General features: G+C 39.8%; 1 protein-coding gene across 1 annotated transcript in view; it reads left to right on the forward strand.

Annotated features, from left to right (window-relative positions):
• Nucleotides 1-18,872, forward strand: part of ryk (receptor like tyrosine kinase) — a 35,045-nt gene extending 16,173 nt beyond the window's left edge. The window contains exons 7-16 of the mRNA XM_062424662.1: nt 1,060-1,160; nt 3,230-3,313; nt 5,291-5,416; nt 10,161-10,247; nt 11,073-11,142; nt 11,999-12,131; nt 13,643-13,752; nt 13,882-14,041; nt 15,516-15,652; nt 17,994-18,872. Of these exons, the coding sequence (XP_062280646.1) occupies nt 1,060-1,160; nt 3,230-3,313; nt 5,291-5,416; nt 10,161-10,247; nt 11,073-11,142; nt 11,999-12,131; nt 13,643-13,752; nt 13,882-14,041; nt 15,516-15,652; nt 17,994-18,105 (1,120 nt within the window). The 3' untranslated portion in view covers nt 18,106-18,872. The remainder of the gene's footprint in view (nt 1-1,059; nt 1,161-3,229; nt 3,314-5,290; nt 5,417-10,160; nt 10,248-11,072; nt 11,143-11,998; nt 12,132-13,642; nt 13,753-13,881; nt 14,042-15,515; nt 15,653-17,993) is intronic.
• Nucleotides 18,873-21,297: the final 2,425 nt, after the last annotated feature.

Raw genomic sequence — 21,297 nt, forward strand, 5'->3', positions numbered from 1 at the left:
ACTACACAAACTAGTTCATACATAAAGTATCTTAAACTTACTAAACACTGGGTGTAACTGACATGTTGTGAAGGAAGATTGGAAGAGGTTAAATGGTATATGGTCATCTTATCTGACCTGGCCAAGAGTTAGGTGGGATATTTCTTAGATACCTTTAGTTCTTAAACACTTATACAGATTTTATGTTGCAGCTCATGATGCTACAGAGTTAACTGTTAACATAGTTGATTGCTTTTTATTGGACAGCTCTCCAGATGTTCCCTAGCAACAGATGTACACATTACAGGGGTCTCCACTAGCCAAGACATTAAGTGGTAATGGTACAACAGGATTTAGTGAATCCCTAGTTTTTAATTAAAGAATAGGCTCACAGTTTTTACACAGTGTGTCCTAAAGCAACATTGAGGTTCCAAAATGAACATCAACACTTTTTTCTTGTTGTAATCATTCCTCCTGTTCATACTGGCCTCTTCATAATGCACTCATGTGTAATGTAAGTGATGCAGGACAAAATCCACAGTCCTCACTTCCTGCAAAAATGAAGTTAAAAGTTTAATTGAAGCAAATTTGAGGCTTCAGCTGACTCAGTTAGTCAAATTTAGTCAATGTGTTTCACTTAGTGCCAAGTTTCCTCTTTTTGTTACAATCCTTCCACTGCAGCTGAACAAGATATCCATCGAGACACAGAAGGAATTTATTTTACTAATCAGGTTATTTGAAGCTACATAGTAGCTTCAGATAAACTATTAAATACATTTTTGCGCGGGAGGAGGACTGTGGATTTTATTCCTCATCACTGACATTGTAACTGCATTTGGAGGAGGTCTTCTTATGGTCACTATGAACAGGAAGAATGATTACAGCAAGAAAAACCTATTTCAGTGTTCATCTGGGCACCTGACTTGATTTAAGACACACTAAAAAAAATTGTGAACCTGTTATTTTTAAGAAGTTAGGAACAACTTTATAAAAAACTAAACAAAAACCTCAGTAATGGAGCTCTGAACAGCCAGTGCCTCTGAATAACTACTCTGTGCTCTTCCTCTCTGTGTATTTCAGTGTGAGTGACAGTGGAAGCTCACAGGGTCTGTCTCAGCCGTCCACCCAGACCACACAGTACCTGAGGGCTGACACTCCAAACAACGCAGCTCCTGTCACCAGTAAGAAAGTTTACTTCTTCTCACCACTGTAACATTTACCAAAGCTTATTTTAAGGAAATCGGAAACAAGATGCAACATTGGTTTGTTTAATTTTTAAAAATCTTGTGGAGACATTTTCATTTAGAAGAATAAACTTAAAAGGGCCCATGTTCAGGAGTATGATTTAGTCGGCCATAGTTTTATTTATTCCCTCCTCTCTCACTGGCATCCTAGAATGTGCATGCTTCTCCAAATGTGATAATTGACTGTGAATGACCAAATTATCTAAATTGGTATCATAAGTTTGTAATAAACAGCACAGTCGCTGCAGTGATGTTATCTTACTTACTTTTTGTCCCCCTTGCTCCTCGCCTTGTGACCCATTACTGTCAATGTGGAGCAATGTGTAAAGCTACTCACTGTGTGCTTTGTGTCAGTCAGTTGAAGAATCACGAGTGATCTTTTATATTGAAGCTGGCAGACACAGACCTACTCTAAATTGATATAAATATAGAACATGGTGTAGTACCACTGAAGTCTCCAGTAGAGGTCTCTCTGTTGTTGGTGTTAGGTGTCAGTGTGATTACTCACCCCGCCGTTGTTTTCTTGGCTGGCACCCGCTGTAATTAGTGAGTCTTCACTGTATTAGTGGAAAGTGGAAATAATCTGGCATGTGTTGCAGTGAAAACACAGACTTATAATTACAGTGTAAGTAATAAGGCTTGAAATGGGATCCAGGCCACTATGGTAGAAGCATCATTATGGTTACCATGGCAGCCCCAGATTTCATAAAATGCCTTACTTTTGGACAAAATAAGAAGAGGGCATCCTCCTGCTCTCCTGCACTATAAACCAGTTACACACTACATTTGTTGTCTATTCACATCAGTTGTGTTTCATGTCAGTAAACAGATTTTAATAGTTAGTTCCATTTTTAAATGGACGAGCACCTTTTTAAAGGTCACTTAATGCACTTTATAAATGATTATTCATGTGTTGTATGTTGTCTGGTGCAGTGTGTGTGCTGCTTGTGTTTGTTGATTGTGTTTCTTTTTTAGCTACTGTCATGAATTGAATTAATAACATTATATTTAATTTGTTGAATCTGTACATAAACCAGAGTCTTAAAATGACAATTCACTGTTTTACGGGGGAGTTATGTACTGGACTATTTCCTGGCTGGGAGCAGTAACTACTTGGAGTCCTGCTGCTCTTGAACTGAAGAAAATATTTTTACATTTCATGAGCCGTTCTCACACGCCATCAAAAGGAATTTATAAGGAGAAAGAAAAGGTAAATACCTATCTAAATAAAAGAAAAGGAAGGTCTTTCCAGTCTGTAAAATGTTGCCTGAATTTTCTAGAGAAATCCATCTTCCTTGTAGTGTCACAAGATTTTGCCCCAGCCTTTTCAAAGTGTTCTAACTACATAATGACATGACTGACCTTTTGAAATTAAACACACCATGTTTTTTGTCATTTTTCATAACATGCAGTCCCATGCATAGTTAGTCACAGGCCCTAATTAGACACCTCAGTGAGGTTTTGCTGAATATATAGTTTGGTCTAAAGACAACTCATACAGGGAGGTATTTGTGGCAGGAATGGCTGGAATAATTAACACCTCATTAAATAATTATGATATTAACAACTGTCACTTTGGTGGGGGACCTCTGGTTCAGTTTGGTAACCCATTGAAAAGCACACAGCTGTTTGTGTGCCTTATTGTATGATCCATCATCACCCTCTTGTGGACACATCTCACTTCCTGTGCATTGTGTTTGACCCTCCTGCTTTTTTTCCTTATGTCTTATGCTTTGCTGATTGTGATTATTTGCTCCACCATCCACCCATTTTTACCCAACTCTTGATGGGCAGGTTTACCCAACTTGCAAGCATGCCTGGTTTGATGGATGTTTTTTGAAGAAAAGAGAAGAAAAAAAAAAAAAGACAACTAGAGAAGACATCCATTCATTCATTCAGGTCATGTTGTAATTTGAGTGATCTATCCATTAAATCAATACTTTCTGATTCTCTCCCACCCTTCCTCCCTCCCTCCACTCCCTCCCCCCCTCTCCTCCTGTCATCAGACAATCACCCTGGTTCTGCACCCATACTCCAGCTTGCTGCCTCCTCCTTCCAAAATGCTGGTGCTCCCCCTCATGAAACCAAAAGTAAGTTCCAGTGAGAGACGAATTAAGGACTCTTAAACACTGTTATCCTCATGTGCACCGTAATAATGAACTGTAACCCTTAAACTATGTTTTGTTTGCAGTTTTTTTCTCTGGACTTTACACTGCTTAGATAAACACTGTATATGTTTGCATGTCTGTACCCTCATCTCCTAGTTTGTGCAGTGTGAGTAGAAAAAGTAAAAAGTACCTCCTCATAGGCATTAAATCATTTGAAGGTTTCTCTTCCTCGTGGTAACTGGTTTGATCCTAAACAATCCTGGCTCACGCATCTCACCTGCTTTATATACTAACCTTCTCTGTCACCTTTGTCAACTTTGTGTTGTGTGTTAATGTAACTTACACATATAGGTTTTTAGACATTTGGAATTAAAAGAAAATTCACAAATCTGTGCAATCATCAAGTGCTGAAACAATAGTTGATCAACAGAAAATATCAATTAATGGACTCATTATCTGGTTCTACCTTCCAAACTGTGAGGATTTGCTGTGTCTTTCTAGTTTATATCATTTTTTGATTATCTCTGGGTTTACACTGCTGGTCGGACAAAACAAGTGGGCTCTGAGAATTGATTATTAAATTCATATAATACTCTTGAATCGACCCAACAGCAACCACTTCTGTGTGCTCAATCAGGTTTAGCTGTGGTTACTCAGACCTTTAGGAATTCATTCAAAATCATCTTCAAATCTACCCCAGGTATTCATTTAAGCAGACCCAAGCTGTGTCCCAAAACCATGCTATATACTAACTATAAGCAGGTTTTGAGTGTTTAGAGTGGGCGAAGTCCAACTTAACATATATTTTGATGTCTTATGTACAAAACTACAAAAACACAATACTATAACTACACAGTTGCTATATTTGAAAACACCACTAATTATTGTTTGGACCATTTAGCAAGGTGTAGAACTTTCCTGTGTTTTTGCTTAAACAAACTGTAACAGAGCAGTGCTGTAGTATAAAAAGGCACAATAGAAATTTGTATTCTCCATTATCATTATTCTTTGTACAGTGGCCCGTGTCATTACCTTGTTTGTAGTGTTTTTCATTGTTATATTATTATTGACTGCTGTATCTTTGTTTTTTACTTGCTGTACTTTTTATTACTCAGTATTGACAGTAAACTGTGCTCTTAGTTTGACCCCTTGAGGGCAGCATTGGCCTTTGCAGTAGTATGCCTTATTATACAGCCTACAGCTACACATGCTACAGCAGAGATTTAGATCATGTGTACACCATTTGTTCTTCTTTTTTGTTGTATCATTTTAACATTAAAGCTCAATATTGAGATTTGACATTCCTACATTTCAAATCTCACAACTCACATAAACAACATGGCTTTATCCTTCAGTCATGGCCTCTAAATTTATCTGGAGGTTGTCTTATTGTGAGTTTAACCTTTCTTTATTCATTTCATCTAAGCAACTTCTCACAGTTCAGCCTGATGGAGTTCTCTTCACTAGCAGTGATCCGCAGACACAGGAGTTAAAAATGTGTTATCTCTCATCACTGACATGTTGTGTACACATTGAATGTGTTGATATAAAGAGGTCATGTTTACATTGTTTGTTCATCTGTGTGCATGTTTGTATCCAGGCTCCTATCTCAGTAACCCAACAGCTATTGACTGTGTGTATATTGAGAGGTTATGTAATGGAGGTACTGTAATACAGGACTTCGCATGAGCTTTGATGCAACATGTGTAGGTACCGTACGTGTCCAGCTGACTATTTTTCTTGTAATTGCTTCAGTTCTTTGAATTCAAACCCTGGTTTTTAGAAGAAACCTCTGTCAGAAAGACATGAGGCTCGGTCAAATCTGATGTAAAGCAGAAGTTCCCCAGGTTGTTGTCAAGGTTGTTGTGAAAAGACCTGTCAGTCAGTTTGAAAGTGTTTTGTTTACATTTGGTTAATATGTGCCTTTTAATGTAAGTATGTAATTTTCTCCCCTCACAGGCTACCCATCTCTCCGCATTGAGAAGAATGACCTGAGGAGTGTTACACTAATGGAGGCAAAAGCCAAAGTGAAAGACATTGCCATTTCGAGGGAGAGGGTCACATTGCGAGATGTCTTGCATGAAGGTACTTGTTTTCGTCCAACCATGACCTACAGTATAACATGACATCCCAGTCTATGTTATTTTTCTTCAGAAGTTATGTTATGTGAATATTATGTGAAGAATTTCACTAAAAAGTGGAACACAAATGCTAAGAATTTGGCCTCAAAGAAGTGCTGAGCAAAGATTGTGTCATAGAGTGTGGTTAACATTTCTTCCCCTTGCTTTGCTCTGGAGTCTTTTGGTGTATGAGAGATGCGGTTTTGATGGCTGATTGCTGGATTGGGGGACAGTATTAACCTACACAGACTTCATAATCTGGGTTACCTAGTATCTTTTGCACCATGTATACCTAGTATTAAAATAAATCTTTGGGTGATCAGGGCCTGAATTTATCAAGGATATGAAAATTACCCTTAAGAATGGCCCAAAGATCATATACTATAAATAATGTAAAATAAAAGGAGATGCCCAAAAATACAAATAGAACAGAGCAATAAAACACATCACCAATACCAAAACAGAGTGACAATGATTTCAGAATTACCTTGCATACTTATTAAAAGATGATGAGAAAGTGCCAAGAATATTAATTTATATGTAAACACTCATATCTATTTGTCTTATTCTGAACAAATGTTATTCATGGACAGAGAGGCGAAGGCTTCCTGACAGTGTGACAAGGTCATCAGTTGTCAACCTTTATGTGACACTCAAGTGTTAATTTACAACAGAACACGACTACAAACCACATAGATCAATCAAAGTAAGTCTGTGCCATTGATAGGTTTGTTAATTTTTACTACAAATATATATGTTTTAGGAGTTTTAAACCTTTATTGCAGAGTGACAGTGTAGATAGGAAACAGAAGAGGGAAGAGATAGCGAAGGACATCCAACAAAGGTCCACACCGAAATCGAACCACAGACTTAATGCGGCATGCATCTCAACTAGTAGGCTACTGGGGATTGCAGATTTTGTTCATTCTTTAAAATAATTCCATTATCCAACATTATTGCTAATGTGGCGCTGATCTGCCTGTCAATCTCATGTTCTATCTCACCTTTACTCGTGAATAAGATCCCAAGATACTTGAACCTTTTGGAGGTGAGCCAAGGTGAAGCCAACAAAACCACATCATCTGCATAAAGCAGAGAAGCAATCCTGAGGTCCCGATACTGGACACTCTCCTCCCCCTGGCTGCACCTTGAGATTCTGTCTAGGTGACAAAGGATTACCCCGCGGAGCCCCGCACCCACTGAGAACGAGTCTGACATACTGCCAAGAATACGAACACAGCTCTCATGGCAGTTGTATGAAGACCGAATGACTCACAGCAATGGCGCCAGTATCCCTTACTCCTGCAGCACCACCAACAAGGTGCCCTGAGGGACATGGTTGTAAGCCTTCCCCAAGTTCACAAAGCACATGTAGACTGGACGTGCAAACCCCATGACCCCTCAGGTATCCCTGCAAGTGTGAAGAGCTGGTCCACTGTTCCACGGCCAGGACGGAATCCACATTGTTCCTCCTGAATCCAAGGTTAGACAGTGGGCTGAAGCTTCCTTTCCAGCACCCTGGCATAAGCTTTTCCCGGGAAGCTTAGTAATGTTATCCCTTGATAGTTGGAGCACACCCTCTGGTCCCCTTTTTTGAAAATGGGAGCCACCCTCCTGATTTGCCAGTTCAACAGAACTGTCCCGGACCTCCATGTGACATTGAAGAGGCGTGCCAGCCACGACAGCCCAACAATGTTTAGAACCTTTAGCATCTCAGGGCGAATCTCTTCCACACCCAGCGCCTTGCCACTGAGGGACGTTTTGACTACCTCAGAGACCTCTGCCCGGGATATGGGTGTGGTTTCCCCATAGTCATCCAATTGTTCCTCCCCCATAGAGGGCATGTTGGTCGGATTTAGGAGATCCTCAAATTGAGAGGATTGTGAATATCCCAACACCCGGAAAAGAAGAAAGGTTCCAGCCCCTCTCCAGGAGTTTGGTTGCAGAGCCGGTTCTGTGCGTAGAGGCCAGCCTAACTATATCTATTTGTTGCCACTCCACCTCTTGCACTAGAATTCCAAAACATTCTGAACACAAAAATGGTGAAAACAGTTTAACACTCTAACTCCACAGTTTAGTACTACATGGTTCTCAGTATTTTCATGTTTTCAGCAATTATTTTCTAATATGAATAATGTTTTTAAAAGAAACATCTTACTTTCCTTTACACATACTTTAAACATTTAGATGATTAACAAAAGTTAATTTTCTTTGTGTAAATGCTTCAATGTCTCTGATAGCATATTGATAAATAAGTAGCTGAAGTAGATGAAGTTAAAGGAAACTGCTTGAAATAGAAATAAAATTAAATCCAAAAGTATGGACGAAAGCCTGCTGCTGGAAGAGGAGGTATATAGAAATACACACTAAGTGATAATGGTCACATAAAACAAAGGTGCGTGTTTAAAACTCAGTAACAGTCGTTTCTGACATTGTCAGAATTCCTGGGTGTGGAACGAGTAAGACAATACATCCACTGTCAGTTTTAGAAGATAATAGAATCACCTTAGGACAAAGGTTCATGCCATGATGAACAATGATTGTTGAAGAACCTTCTTAATTAATTTTACTGCTATAGCTGTTAGCACTTGTGAGCTGTGGCAATCTTTTATATTACAGATTTGGAAACCGATGCAAGGAAAATTCAGAGGTTGCTAAACATAACATAGCACGTTCTTGAGTCTGATATGGCAAACACTACACACAAGCCAGACAGTACACAAAGCTGAAGTATAGTACTGTAATGTTGAAATAAACATGCCAAACTGCAGTGCATTTACTGAAATATGTATTTAATTAATCAGTTGTATGTTTCTATGAATGAACCTTTTTTATATTATTTTAAAATATTATTTCTTGTCATAGTGTGATGATCTTGTATAGGGATTTGTCACTTTGCTGCACTTATTTCAACACTTGTGCAAAACAAAAATTTACTTATACACACTACCATAATCCTGATATATTGTGTGTCTACAGGAAAAGAGCAGCATTCATGTCCATAGCTCACTGTCTCATTTTTCATCACAAAGTCATAGCATGCCTCATCATATCCGTGCCAATCAAAACTTGCCATGATCCGAAAATAGTGAAGGTTTACTTATATCATCCGTTGGCAGCAAACCTTAGACATCAAAGTTTCTAAAGCTTTTCTTTGGCTTTGTTTCAAAGATGAACACAGCTATTTGGACATCAGTTTAGCTCTGTCAGTCTTTCTCACTTTAGATGCTGGCCAACTCTGAAGAAGAGTCAGCAACATCATGGATAGATGGTACTGAACAAGACTGTACTTCACTGTCTGGAGATTTGCCCACACTGGGGTTTAGTGTAGCTGTGTGAATTATGTAATGACTGAATACAGCACAATGGAGGAGAAAACTCTGGGTGGTGGTGTTTTTTTTTTTTAAATGCCACTTAAACCATAAACCATCCACACCTTCTGTGGTCATTGCTGTCAGGTAGTTGACAAATGTTTATCTCACATATTTATTTTAACTTCTTTTAAAGAGCTGTTCACCCAATCCAGTATTTGTTTTCTAAAACCCAACTTTAATTTGGCCATGTTCTCACATTTTTCATGGTTAGGATGTGTAACAAATGTATCTCAATGCCAGATCAAACCTCTGCATAGCTTCTATGTAAATCATTTATCATTACGATTATTTATCTTGCTGTTTGTTAATGTTTGTAACTATGCCATGAATGTGTCAAATCTGTCTTTAAATGGACAGTTTTTAATGTCCTTCATGTCACTTGACCTTTGCCAAAGCTGCTGAGCATTTTCACTGCTTTTTGTTCATGGGTGTTATGCATTTCTTGTTATATTTGTTAGTCATCATCATGAGTGTGAAGGTCTGGTTTGAGTTGATGATGTAAATGTTGATACTAGTTAATGCACTTTAGCTTTAAAGCTCAAAGTACAATATCAGTATAATGAGATTGCTCCACACAACCAGCTGTAAGTCAACATACTTGCAAGCAGCTTTCATTCAGTCATGTCAATATGACTTGACTTGGTTGACGCCAGTGCAATCAATTATCCACATATATCAGATCCAACATAAAAATGACAACAAAATGCAACATAAATATTAAAAACATGAGAGATAACAGCCAAGAAATATCAAATACAAGACACACGAGGCCAATTCTGAGAGAATGTTGAACTCTGAGGTAGTGGGGTTCTGTTCTCGGGAGCGAGCAGGTCCAGACAGGTAAGCGCGGGAGGGAGACAGTTAAACACTAACCCTGTTGTTATGCTTCATCTCCTCTCCTGTTGAAACACAAGGCCTAGCTGGCCTTGGGGCGCAGAGTTCTTTCTGAGTTTATGTTGATGGTTTATGTTCTTAAATGCCATTTTACCTCAGTAAAGTCCCGGAGCAACGCAGTGACAGTTTAGACAAAGAAGATGATGAACATGCTCACTTGGCCTTTCCACCTCGTACGTATGTCTGAATTGGTCTAAGTGATGAAAGGTCTTCTGAGCTCCAGTGAATCACTCTTGTTTTGGCTCACGTCAGCGAGACAACAGCCAAAACTGTGTAATCCCATTAAGAGACAAAGCACATTTAAGCAGAAGGCTGTCCACCTCTGTCCACAGATCAACCAGCCATGACATTTTGATCTTTGAATGCAATGCCTCTGGCTCTCCTTTCCTTCCCTATTCCTCAAATAAAAAGCTGTGTGTGTGCGTGTGTGTCTTCAAACAGGCACATTTGGTCGCATCTTTCATGGCGTGCTGCTGGACGAGAAGGACCCCAGTAAGGAAAAGCAGGTCTTTGTGAAGACAGTAAAAGGTATGCACCGCATCCTGCTTGTAATGCACAGCTGCAAAGTAATCAAAATATTGTCTTGGGAAGATGTAATATGAATGATAAAAGGTCATTAGACTGAAACGAGGCACACAGTTCATTTGACAATGCGGGTTGTTTTTTTGTGTGTGTGTGTACAATGAGTCCTGTTGGTGAACCCTGTCAACTTTGTCCATCAGAAGAAGAACTTTTCTAATGACTTCAGCAGATGGCCCTACACAGTGTCAGTCCAGTAAACAAGCACACAAGTTTGACAATAAGATTATTAGTCTTAATCCTGCTGCGAGGTTTGCATGCCAGTAAAAAGAGTCATTTATGCGAGACTGTCAGGTTCTTTGTTAGCAGCATGTGTCAGCTTTCTCTGCCAGTTGCCTTCTGACCTCTCCATTCTCTCGTGTTTACTCAGGGAGTGGTGGATACCGCTTGGCGAACAATGTCCTCATGCCAGTCTTGGCTTTGTTAAACTCTAAACTTCCTCATCATGCGCCTTTTGGGAAGGGAACAATACCGCTTTCCATAAGTACTAGACGATGGCAAAGCTGCATACACAGATTAAAAAGCGAGCCTCAGTGAGCTTGGCTCAAGTCTGTTTTCCTCTGAAGTTTCCCACTACAAATGACTTTTGGCAGAGGTGCAGGGAAACAGATGAAAATCAAACATTACACGGGGTCAAAGAGTAAATAAATTGTATCTTTGACTTATAAGGGGCTACTGCACACACCAACGGTTTGGCAGAGATGTTGAGGTCAGTGTCGTTTTGCCACATCACTCAGTTATTAATCAGATTCTGTCTTTGATTCAACTCTTCAGATCATGCGTCTGAGGTGCAGGTGACCATGATGCTGACTGAAAGTTGCAAGCTTCGTGGGCTTCATCATAGGTGAGTAGTCACACACAAAAATCCCATCTGTGGGGTAATTTTGCCTTTTTATTCATCAACAATTGAACCGTGTAAAGAAAAAAATGGCACAATACCACATACAAACCCAACATTGTGTTCATCGTAGACCACAAGGCCACCGTCACACACCCACAGTAATCAACCTGCACCACAGTTATGGACATGTGTCGGTTTCTCCAGCGTCACGCTTCACTTTTGCATCATATCATAGCGTAGCAGTGAAAAAGTTTGGTTTACTCCTAACCCAACATGTATTCCGTCAGAGCAGTTCCTGTGGTCGCACCTTTAAATGGCTCGGTTTAAAAAGCTGACGAAAGAATAACGCAGATTTACACGGATGGCTCATACTGTAACATCAAGCATGGAAATAAGAAAACAGAAAAATAAATGGAACGCTCACTCTTTACACTTTAACTCATTCTCTCGTTTGGCTTTTATATATAATAGTCATTTATGTTATTTCACATAAGTCAGTTTTGATAGTGGGGTCGTGCTCTAAATGCACTCAATGTAAACTCACACTATCATTAGTTTTTTGAACTGTGACCTCAAATTAACAAGACTCTTGGAGTGTAACTGTACTTTCTTTATGTGGAAAAAAATTGTCGTCATATCAGCCCACACCTTCCTCTTTCTTCTCTTTGTAGTCATCCCTTCTATAAGATTGATGGACACTTCCTCTCCAACAGTTTAGCAATGTTGTAGATGACCCTTGCTGCACACTTTCATATTCCATGAACTCAGAGCTTAACTCCCACATATGTATGTCAAAATTATAGACGATTTCACACACTTCTCTTCCTGTTCCTCACTCAGTCTCTCCCTCCTCTTTCAGAAACTTGCTGCCTATCAGTCACGTATGCACAGAGGATGGAGAGAAGCCTATGGTGCTGTTGCCTTTCATGGCTTGGGGCAACCTCAAGCTGTTCCTGCGGCAGTGCAAGCTAGCCGAAGCTAACAACCCACAGGTGAGACCGCAGCTCAAACAAAAAACAACCAAAAAACCTCTCTTATTAAGCTATTAAGATAAATACCTCAATTCAAGCCTTGCATGGCAGTACATTAAGACTTCTATTAAACTATTAAACTAAATTCCCCAAATTGGAAGAAGAGTCAAATTCAATCCCCACTACTGTTTACACTGTTATTAGAAGGACTGTTGATACAGTCATAAAGGCGGTGCTCAGGGCAATCTGAGATTTTTATTCGCTATGTAAAGACAATCAGGCTTTTGTACATGCTAACCTCAGGGAGTCTTAAATGTGCTTGGCAAAAGCCACAGCGCAGATCCAACCAGACTATCAGCTCCAACATACTGATGTAGCAAACACTCAGCAATCACAAGATGAAGCTTGCCATCCATTTGCATTAATCAAAACCCTCTTTTGTAGAGTTTCAGGTAACGCAGCAGCACCTTTCGGTCTCAGCAATCTCATTATGTGCTTTTGGCGGTGGTAGGAGACAAAGACATAGTCATTAAGGTGTGCTGTTGCAATAAACATCAGGCTATAAATCAGAAATGCATCAGTATGGGCGGAGATAAAGTTCTCTGTAAAACACTAAAGGAGCACAACACTACAGTGTGCCATTCATCTAAAGGTGAACATCTGGTTTTGAAAGTGTAACTGCTATTAGGAAAAAAAGAAAAGTGGCATGTTTGATGTTTTCCACAGTTTCCACTTGTAGCTGAAATTACTCTGCAGGGTGGATACAGAGAGCTCGACTGTCCGTACCAGCCACACACATCTCACATTTACTTCAGTTGCTGCCTTGAATGCTCTTATCTCTGTTCAGTGGCTGCCAAGACTTTGCTTTTGCCATGTTGTGGGTTTTAATTAATTGAGGTTGCATTGCACAGCCGTCCTCTGTCAGATAAGATTAAACAGACAAATATCTGCTCTGTCTGTGCTGCAGCTGATGCAGCCGACTGAATTCGATTGGATATATTATATGATACCGTTGCCTCAGGAGCTCTCTTCACATGTTTTCTTTCAAGCTTTAGAGGATGTTTATATATATTACAGCATAAAGACCTGCCTTACTCTGTCAGTTGTTTCCTCAGCCCTGCACCAGTCAGGGGGTGCACACCTGCTGGCTCACCATTGTCTCCAAAACCTTCAGTAGCTCCAAGCACAAAACAAACAACTTTCTTTAATGTCAGAGTCTGGCTCAAACCTCTGAGAGACTTTCTGAGTCATGTAACACAGACAGTTTTCCCTCAGGTGTTCCTCCACACTGATAATAATGTTATCTTAGATCTCAATATCAATGTAATATGTAGCTTGTCAACATTATAATCATCCTAAGATTTTCATTTAAAGACCAAAGTACATTTGGTCAACATTTTTTTGACCCACATCAGCAGTTTGAGCACGGTAAAATATCATCATTTGAGCTCTCCTCTCCCCATTCCTCCCTTTTTTCTTTTTTTTTTTCCTGTCTCATTGTCTTCCTCTCTCTTCCCCTCATTTCCTTTCAGGCGATCTCTCAACAAGACTTGGTCTACATGGCTATCCAGATTGCATGCGGGATGAGCTACCTGGCTCGCAGGGAGGTCATACACAAAGACCTCGCCGCCAGGAACTGCGTGTAAGTGTCCCTGACCCGGCACAGATCTGTCCTCATGTCTCCCCTTTAACTTTCAGGTGACTTGGTATGGAATTTAATTAGAAAAATAAACCGGCTGAATTTTCTCTCTTGCCCCCCCCCCCACAACAGCATTGACGACAACATGCAGGTAAAGATCACAGACAACGCTCTTGCCCGAGACCTGTTTCCCATGGATTACCACTGTCTGGGGGATAATGAGAACCGGCCCGTCCGCTGGATGGCTCTGGAAAGCTTGCTCAACAACGACTTTTCTAGTGCCAGCGATGTGGTAAGTACTGCACTCAGCGATATACAGTATATTTTATCACCCCCATGCAACCACACAGTGTATTCGTCATGAACCTGACGTGAACCTCGACTGTCCCTTAAGAGTTTTTAACAGATTTAAAAAAGATTCTTTCAGGAGCCATGATACAGTAAATGGTGATACAGGAAATGGCACCAATTGTGTTGAAGCCATTCTTAGACGCTTGGTCAGGTTGTCAGAAGGAAGGGAGGTGCAGCGTGGTGCGCCATGTGTCTCTGGTTCTTCCCTCTTTCCTGTCTCAGGATAGTACGAACGGGTGCAGCAGAGACAGTCGGGAAGTTTAACAGATCCTCAAGAGACACCAATCTAGACAGGCAGTGTGCCCCAGCCAGACAAGCCTCCGCCCCTCTGCATTCCTCTTATGATCACACCGCTTCATGGCAACCCCCCCCCAACCCTCCTCTTCTGCACGTACAGTTAACAGACCTGGCATTAACAGCCACCTAAGCTTTTAGGGGAAGTCCAGATTAGAACCTGGAGCTGTTTAGCATCACCGCAGCATCACATACGCCATCGTTACGCACATAAACACTCTATACCTTTATGGCAGTGGTTATGCACATTGAACAGCGGGCCGGACAGAATGAGAAACTTACTATTGACAAGTTCAGGCCTTGCTGGGAATGTTTGGCAGTGCACACTTACGGGGAAAGGAGGAGGATTACCGTATGACACGTCTTTCCTCTTCAAACCCTCCCATCATCATCCTGCCCTTTGTCCTCAATCACTCCCTTCACTTCCTTTTAAAGGCCTTGTGTCCTCCATTAAAGGTTATGACACACTAACATAATACAATGGAAGATAGGTCCTCTCTTTCCAAGTATCATTTATGTTGTGCGCATCAGTCACTGTCAGGTAAGTCCAGCGCTGCCCAGATACTTAAGATAAGAATTAGCGTGACTCCTTGAATTCCATTATAAACAAGTGTAGGGTCAGCACCTTCTGGAAGCACTTCCATTTTCGGGAGTGAACTTAAATATGTGTTAATAACAAGAGTTACACTTGTTAACACGAATAGGGAAATGCTTCTTTTTCCTTGTTTCCTCCTCCGCGGTCCTCTCAACAACACATTAAGGGCGGAAGCTGACTGACACGAGAGCTCGAACCCAAACCCTCAACAGTTTCTCTAAACACAGCAGCCACCCTACTGTTTACTCTCAACCTCTTAACAAAAAAACTCTCCGCAATGATTTATATTATGTATAAATTCTTCAGCATTATTTCCTCACATTGTTCATGTGGAACATTTTGTATGTGAATGCGAGCGGGCACCGTCGGCCTTCCGGACTCTGGATAGAAATAGAGGCTTTTTTTATCCAATGATGATAAAATGTTCAAGAACAACTGCCCGTGTTGAGAATACGCAGGAAGTGTTGTAAATATAAATGTTGATCGATGGCGTGGGTGGTAACCATGTGTCGGTGTGTTTTCGCAGTGGGCTTTCGGAGTGACGCTGTGGGAACTGATGACTCTGGGTCAGACGCCGTACGTCGACATCGACCCGTTTGAGATGTCTGCCTACCTGAAGGACGGCTACAGAATAGCACAGCCAATCAACTGTCCAGATGAACTGTACGTGAATTGATAGAGAGCACACAGACACACACATGCACAAACAAACGAACATGCACGCATTACATTTTCTAAGATCTGGATCTTATTTGTTGACAGTTGCTGAGAATTTGACAAAAGTCTCACAGTTCTCATGTCTACTGTATACAAAGATTTAAACCTGATCTGCTGCTAGTAGAAGGTCATCAATTTATCGGTTTTAAATATTCTTAAAAGCTACACTTAAGCTGGAAAGACATTGAGGCTGTATCACTCTATAAATGTTAAATGTTAAACACATTACAAAGAACTAGAGACATTACAAATCCCCAAGTTTTACTATGTGGATTTGAGGAATTTATTTTAGTGGTGATTAACATTAAAAACCTCTTTTATAGGATTAACTTGACTGCACAAAGAATATATGACAGAAGTAGTAGTAGTAATAGTGGCAGTAGTGAGATATAACACATTATGAACGAAAAACTATTTAAAAAAAGTATAAAACTGACTTTAAAAAGTATAATAATGAATCAACAAACAGCACACATGTAATCAGAAGGATTATTTAAAACTGATGAAATAACAGCAGTCAGTAAAATATTATAAGGAACATGCAAACAGATACATTTAATGACTTAACATTGTGTATTACAGTTAGAATAATTGTCAGCTGGCCTTGACGGGTTACACTATCAGTCACCTTAATGTAGTATTTTTTTTAATCAGCGACCAAAATAAAGTGCTTCAGTCACTTTGAAGATTACAGGATGTGTTTGTGCCTTTTCCTTCTCATTATTTTGATTATTAACACACAAGCACATACTGTTTAGCAGCAGCCAGCCTTGTTATTGCGGACGTCCCAAACAAAACATTGTTTATGTGATATGAAAGCTGAATCATACTGAAATGTTCAGCAGCTACCACTGTTAACGCGATGCTTATCAACATCCTGCAACTGTCAAGAAGAGGGAGCAGCCTGTGTCCCAGAGACGTCACTCCCCATTACACAGTTATTATTTACAGACTGTTTCTTCACTATCCAGTTTGCAACAGACTGTCACCGTCTCACTGCTGGATAATAACAGGGCTGCAGTGGCGGACCACCCCAGTGGTTTCAGCCTGTGACGCATGAATGACTGAAATCAGCGAGGGTTCAAGATGTTGGGTGGTAAACCCAGACAGGTGTTGTACATCAGTCTGAACACGGACAGCTTTGACTTTATACAGAAGACCCTAAATTATTGACAACTGACAACTCTGAGGCACATGGTTTAAAATACAGCTAGTATTTTCTTTTCTTTATAAACGTTCCATTCATTTTGGCATTTCTTTTCACCTTCATGCTGACGATACACAGCTGTCAGTCCTCACTTCTTTTTCCAACAGCACTAAAGTTCCTGTCAGAAACCCAGGTGTGCTGTATGATTCCAGCCTTACTTTTTGAATTGCTCAGGAGCAACTTCATCCAATTTAGTTCTTACTATTATTAAAGAAGCATCTCTGAAATCTTTCCATTGCTGAACTTAAGAGGAGCAGAACGTACCACACACTAACATTTCCTAATGTTTTTATTATTGCACACGTTTCCTAATAAGCACAAATCAATAAACAATTCGCAGAAATCAAATTGCGAAAGACATCACATTCCTCTGTTTTCCTGTTTGTTCACTACTACTGCTACTTTTGTTCTGATAGCATTACAATTTAGGGATTACAGCATCATATTTGGATGAAGAATTATTTGTCCTCACTTGTTTTGACAGTTCAGTCTCCCAAAAGAATACAAAATCTCTGTGTTGGGAAAAGCCTGAAAGTGTTGAATCGTCTCAAAGAACTCAAGTGATGCTCAAACATACACGTAATAATTACCTGAGATTTGTTGAATAACTGAACGCGGTTTCCTTCTCGATACAATAGGTGGTGATGTGAAGGCTTCCTTTCTCAAAATATTCAAGGTTGTAAAGTAAAACATTTAAGGTCACGCATTGATTAAGAAATGATTTTATCTCATACATTTATATCAGCGCTGCACAGGCAGCTCCTGTTTGAGGACAATACGTCGTGTACAGTAGGTGTAATCAAGTAATGCTCTGAGCCCGAAGCCAGATCTAGATTTTAGTTGCATGTCACCCTCCTCTCCCCGTGCACTTTGTTTTTTCACACACAATACAGCTGAAAATGCACATGGACAAACACAGAGGTTGATGTTATCAGGCACCGCGCCACATTTCAGCCATAGAGCAGTTTCAATTTTACATATTTCTTCCACTACTTTTCAGGCTTACAAATCTTTTCTCTTTAATCCCTGCAAACATTTAATTGGACCCGTCTCTTGTTTTTTTCCCCCCCTGTGTTGCAGGTTTGCAGTAATGGCCTGCTGCTGGGCCCTGGACCCAGAGGAGAGGCCCAAGTTTCAGCAGCTTGTTCAGTGTCTCACAGAGTTCCACGCAGCTTTGGGGGCTTATGTGTGAAAACAACAGCTTTTATTTTTAATTTTTTTTTTTTTTTTCCTTCAAGAACAGCAACACTAGAAGCAGACGGACACTACTCATAAGGAATACATGTATGGAACTGTGCCTTATCAGACGACAGAGCAGACTTGAGCACCACGATTGAATTTTGTACAGTTGTTTGGAGTTTTTATATAGTTGAATTACCTTTTTACAGCATAGCAAAGTAAAAATGGTTTTGTTGTCAAAGTTGTATATGGACTTTTTTGTTAAATATTGTTTCATATGCTTTGAAAGCGTATAGAAATGGCAATTAACGGTGCTCTCTTTTTGCCAAGAGGACCGAAATGATGGGAATATGTATAACACATGAACATTTACAGACATTTATGTGCCATTGAACAATTGACAACCTGGTTTTAAACACAGTATTTTCTGCAGTTTTGTAACTTTAGTGAAGCGGTGTAAAGTGTAGTTTGGATGAACATGATTTAGGTACCAAAGTAGACTTTAAGGGCTTCATTTTGTATATGTAACCATATTCTCAAACACGCAGCTTCACCCTGCACCAAAAAGCTCCACCTTGGTACGAGGAGAAAGCAGATTTGCGTTCGTCGAGCGGCAAACGACCAGCTTTCTTCACACGGTACAGTTTGATTCGGATAAGATTAATTGTTCTTTTCCTCTGATTGACGTGCCAACGCTCAGTGGGTTAACACATCCCGTGGTGAGATCAACACCTGCAGAGCTACAGGAAATATATGAACTTCATTTTTTTTTTTTTTTTTTTTTAAAGACAACCGGAGTGATTTTTGGACCCTGATCTCAGTTATTGGAACGCCACCACCCTTCTTCTCCTCTTTTCTACCTTGTGTTTTTTCACTATCACACCCTTCCAACTTGGTGTATCATGACTTTTCTATTTTATAAGCTTGATTGTTCTGCGTCAGAACACAACTCTTCACAGGTTTTTTGGGTTTTTTTTTTTTTTGTGAATAACTAGAACATTTAATAATCACTGTGAACACACACAAAACTGCCTACCACCTTGGTCTAATCTTATTCTCACACCCTTTAACATCTTTGTGATGTGTTTTTACGATCACTGCATGTTGAATTAAGGTTGTAAACTTCCCGAATTCGTATCCACAAATTAAATGTCATCTTTTAAATATAGAATGTCTTATTTTTTTTTATTCTGGTTTTATAAAAAGCACACCGTATATCACAATCACTCCCCTCATTGTGTTAGGGAAGAATACCTGATAACACATTTATGTTTGTTTTACACCACCAAAGCCACAGTGAAAGCCAAGTGTTTGGGTACAGTGTTTTTCTGTTTAGCCTGCAACATTTCAAACCACAGTGACGCCTTTTTTTTTTTTGTTCAGCCACGCCAAATGTCCACTTTGTTGATAGAAGAGAGAAAGAGCTCAAAGCCATTTATCTGACTATTTGAATTGCCAAATAAGGATCTGTGTGTACGTAACACAAGAGCACTGTTATGGATTCTTCGCTCTTAGTTTTACTGCTGAACTCGACTTGCTTTTGTTTTTCCTCTGTAGCTTTAGGCTGAGGTTGATGTCACATGAACACAGCACTTCTTCATGATGGCGTAATGGAAAGTTATGTAAAATCTAATTTGTGCAGAATCCTTAAATCTCTTGCTTCACAACTCCTCATCCTTACATGCAGGCAGTTATATTTGTGGTGCAATTTATGCAGAAAACTGAAGGAAGAATCCAGCTCAAGACACTTGGAAAAAAAATGTTTGCTCAAGATAAAGGTAAACGTGATCAGTAAGCATTATTGCAACACCTGTACATTTTTTAACGTCATGCTTCATGATGTTTCCCAAAAAAGTGTTGGACAATTTACCTTGAATTTCATAGATTCCTATATGTTTTTGTGTGGTTGGGTTTTCCCCTCGCCCTTTCCCATGCAGTGTTCTTAGTTCTTAGAATATCCAGCAAAGTGTCAGTGGTGTGAAGTCACATAGAGACATTTCCACACAGGTACGGCAGCGCTCAAGACTACATCCTTTCAAAATCTGTCATCTGTCATTGTCGGGTTTCTGCTCTACACAGTTCTACGATTTCCTCACCGACAGCAGTCATAATAAGCAGACCATAATGCAATGCAGCCGCAGGACATGTTGAGTAAGTGGACACTCTCATCACCAGACTGACGTTTGTGTCACAATACTGTAACTTTTAAACAGGCATGACATGAGTGGAGCATAGCGGAAAACCTGTAGGTCAACTGAAATAATCAAATATTTTGTTTGGCACCTGATATGTTCAACTTTTTGACAACTGTTGGTTTTGGCCGTGTAGCCAAAATATTTGAATTAACAATTATCTCTAGTTTTATTGAGTAATCTCAATAATTTTGCTCGGACCGTTCCATATCCCACATTTGAGGGGGTTTTATTGTTTTAAATTCTGCAAACTTACTCAGAGAACTGTGAAACTAATATAAACAATCCCTCTGTTTTACTTGAAGTCGCATGTTACAGATATATGTTCTCCTTTAGAGTTTACATCTTTGCCTTCAGTATTTAAGTTTGGAACTGCCTTTGTTGTTGTGATTTAATTCCTTATTCACATGGTGTTTCTACATCCACCAGTATTTAATGACACCCCACACCGCGATTGGCTGAGTCCTGTTTGTTTGTACAATACCTGAACACACACTTATCTACATGTCGTCCTACCAAAGATCAGCTCATATGTCTGTTGCTTAGCAACAAGTATTATCCCACTGATCATGATTTATATTGAGATAATTAATGGGCAACATAACATGTATAATGTACTATAATTATTTATAATGTATTGTGTCTCAAAACAGTCATAAGAGTTCATTGTCTGCTACATGTGCTGTACACATGTATTGATATAGTTGAGACATACTGAAGTTTACAGACTGAAGCCGCTGTCTGTAACCTTTAAAGATATTCAGAGTACAATACCCCTCGTTGAAGGAACTAAACTCCACTTTTATATATAATACTATGAAAAGTTCAGTCATTTGCTGACTTTCTCAAGCTTTTCTGTTACCTGCTGACTGTCTACCTCTCTGCTCCACTCACATCAGCTCTTCATTAACTTAATGACTTTCATACTTGTGATGATGTTGATGTGGTACATCATGTGCTTTCAACTCCATGGTAAAAAAAAAACCCAATAACAACACCATATAATTGTGAAC

The sequence above is a fragment of the Scomber scombrus genome, chromosome 8 (assembly GCF_963691925.1).
Source record: "Scomber scombrus chromosome 8, fScoSco1.1, whole genome shotgun sequence".
NCBI lineage: Eukaryota > Metazoa > Chordata > Actinopteri > Scombriformes > Scombridae > Scomber > Scomber scombrus.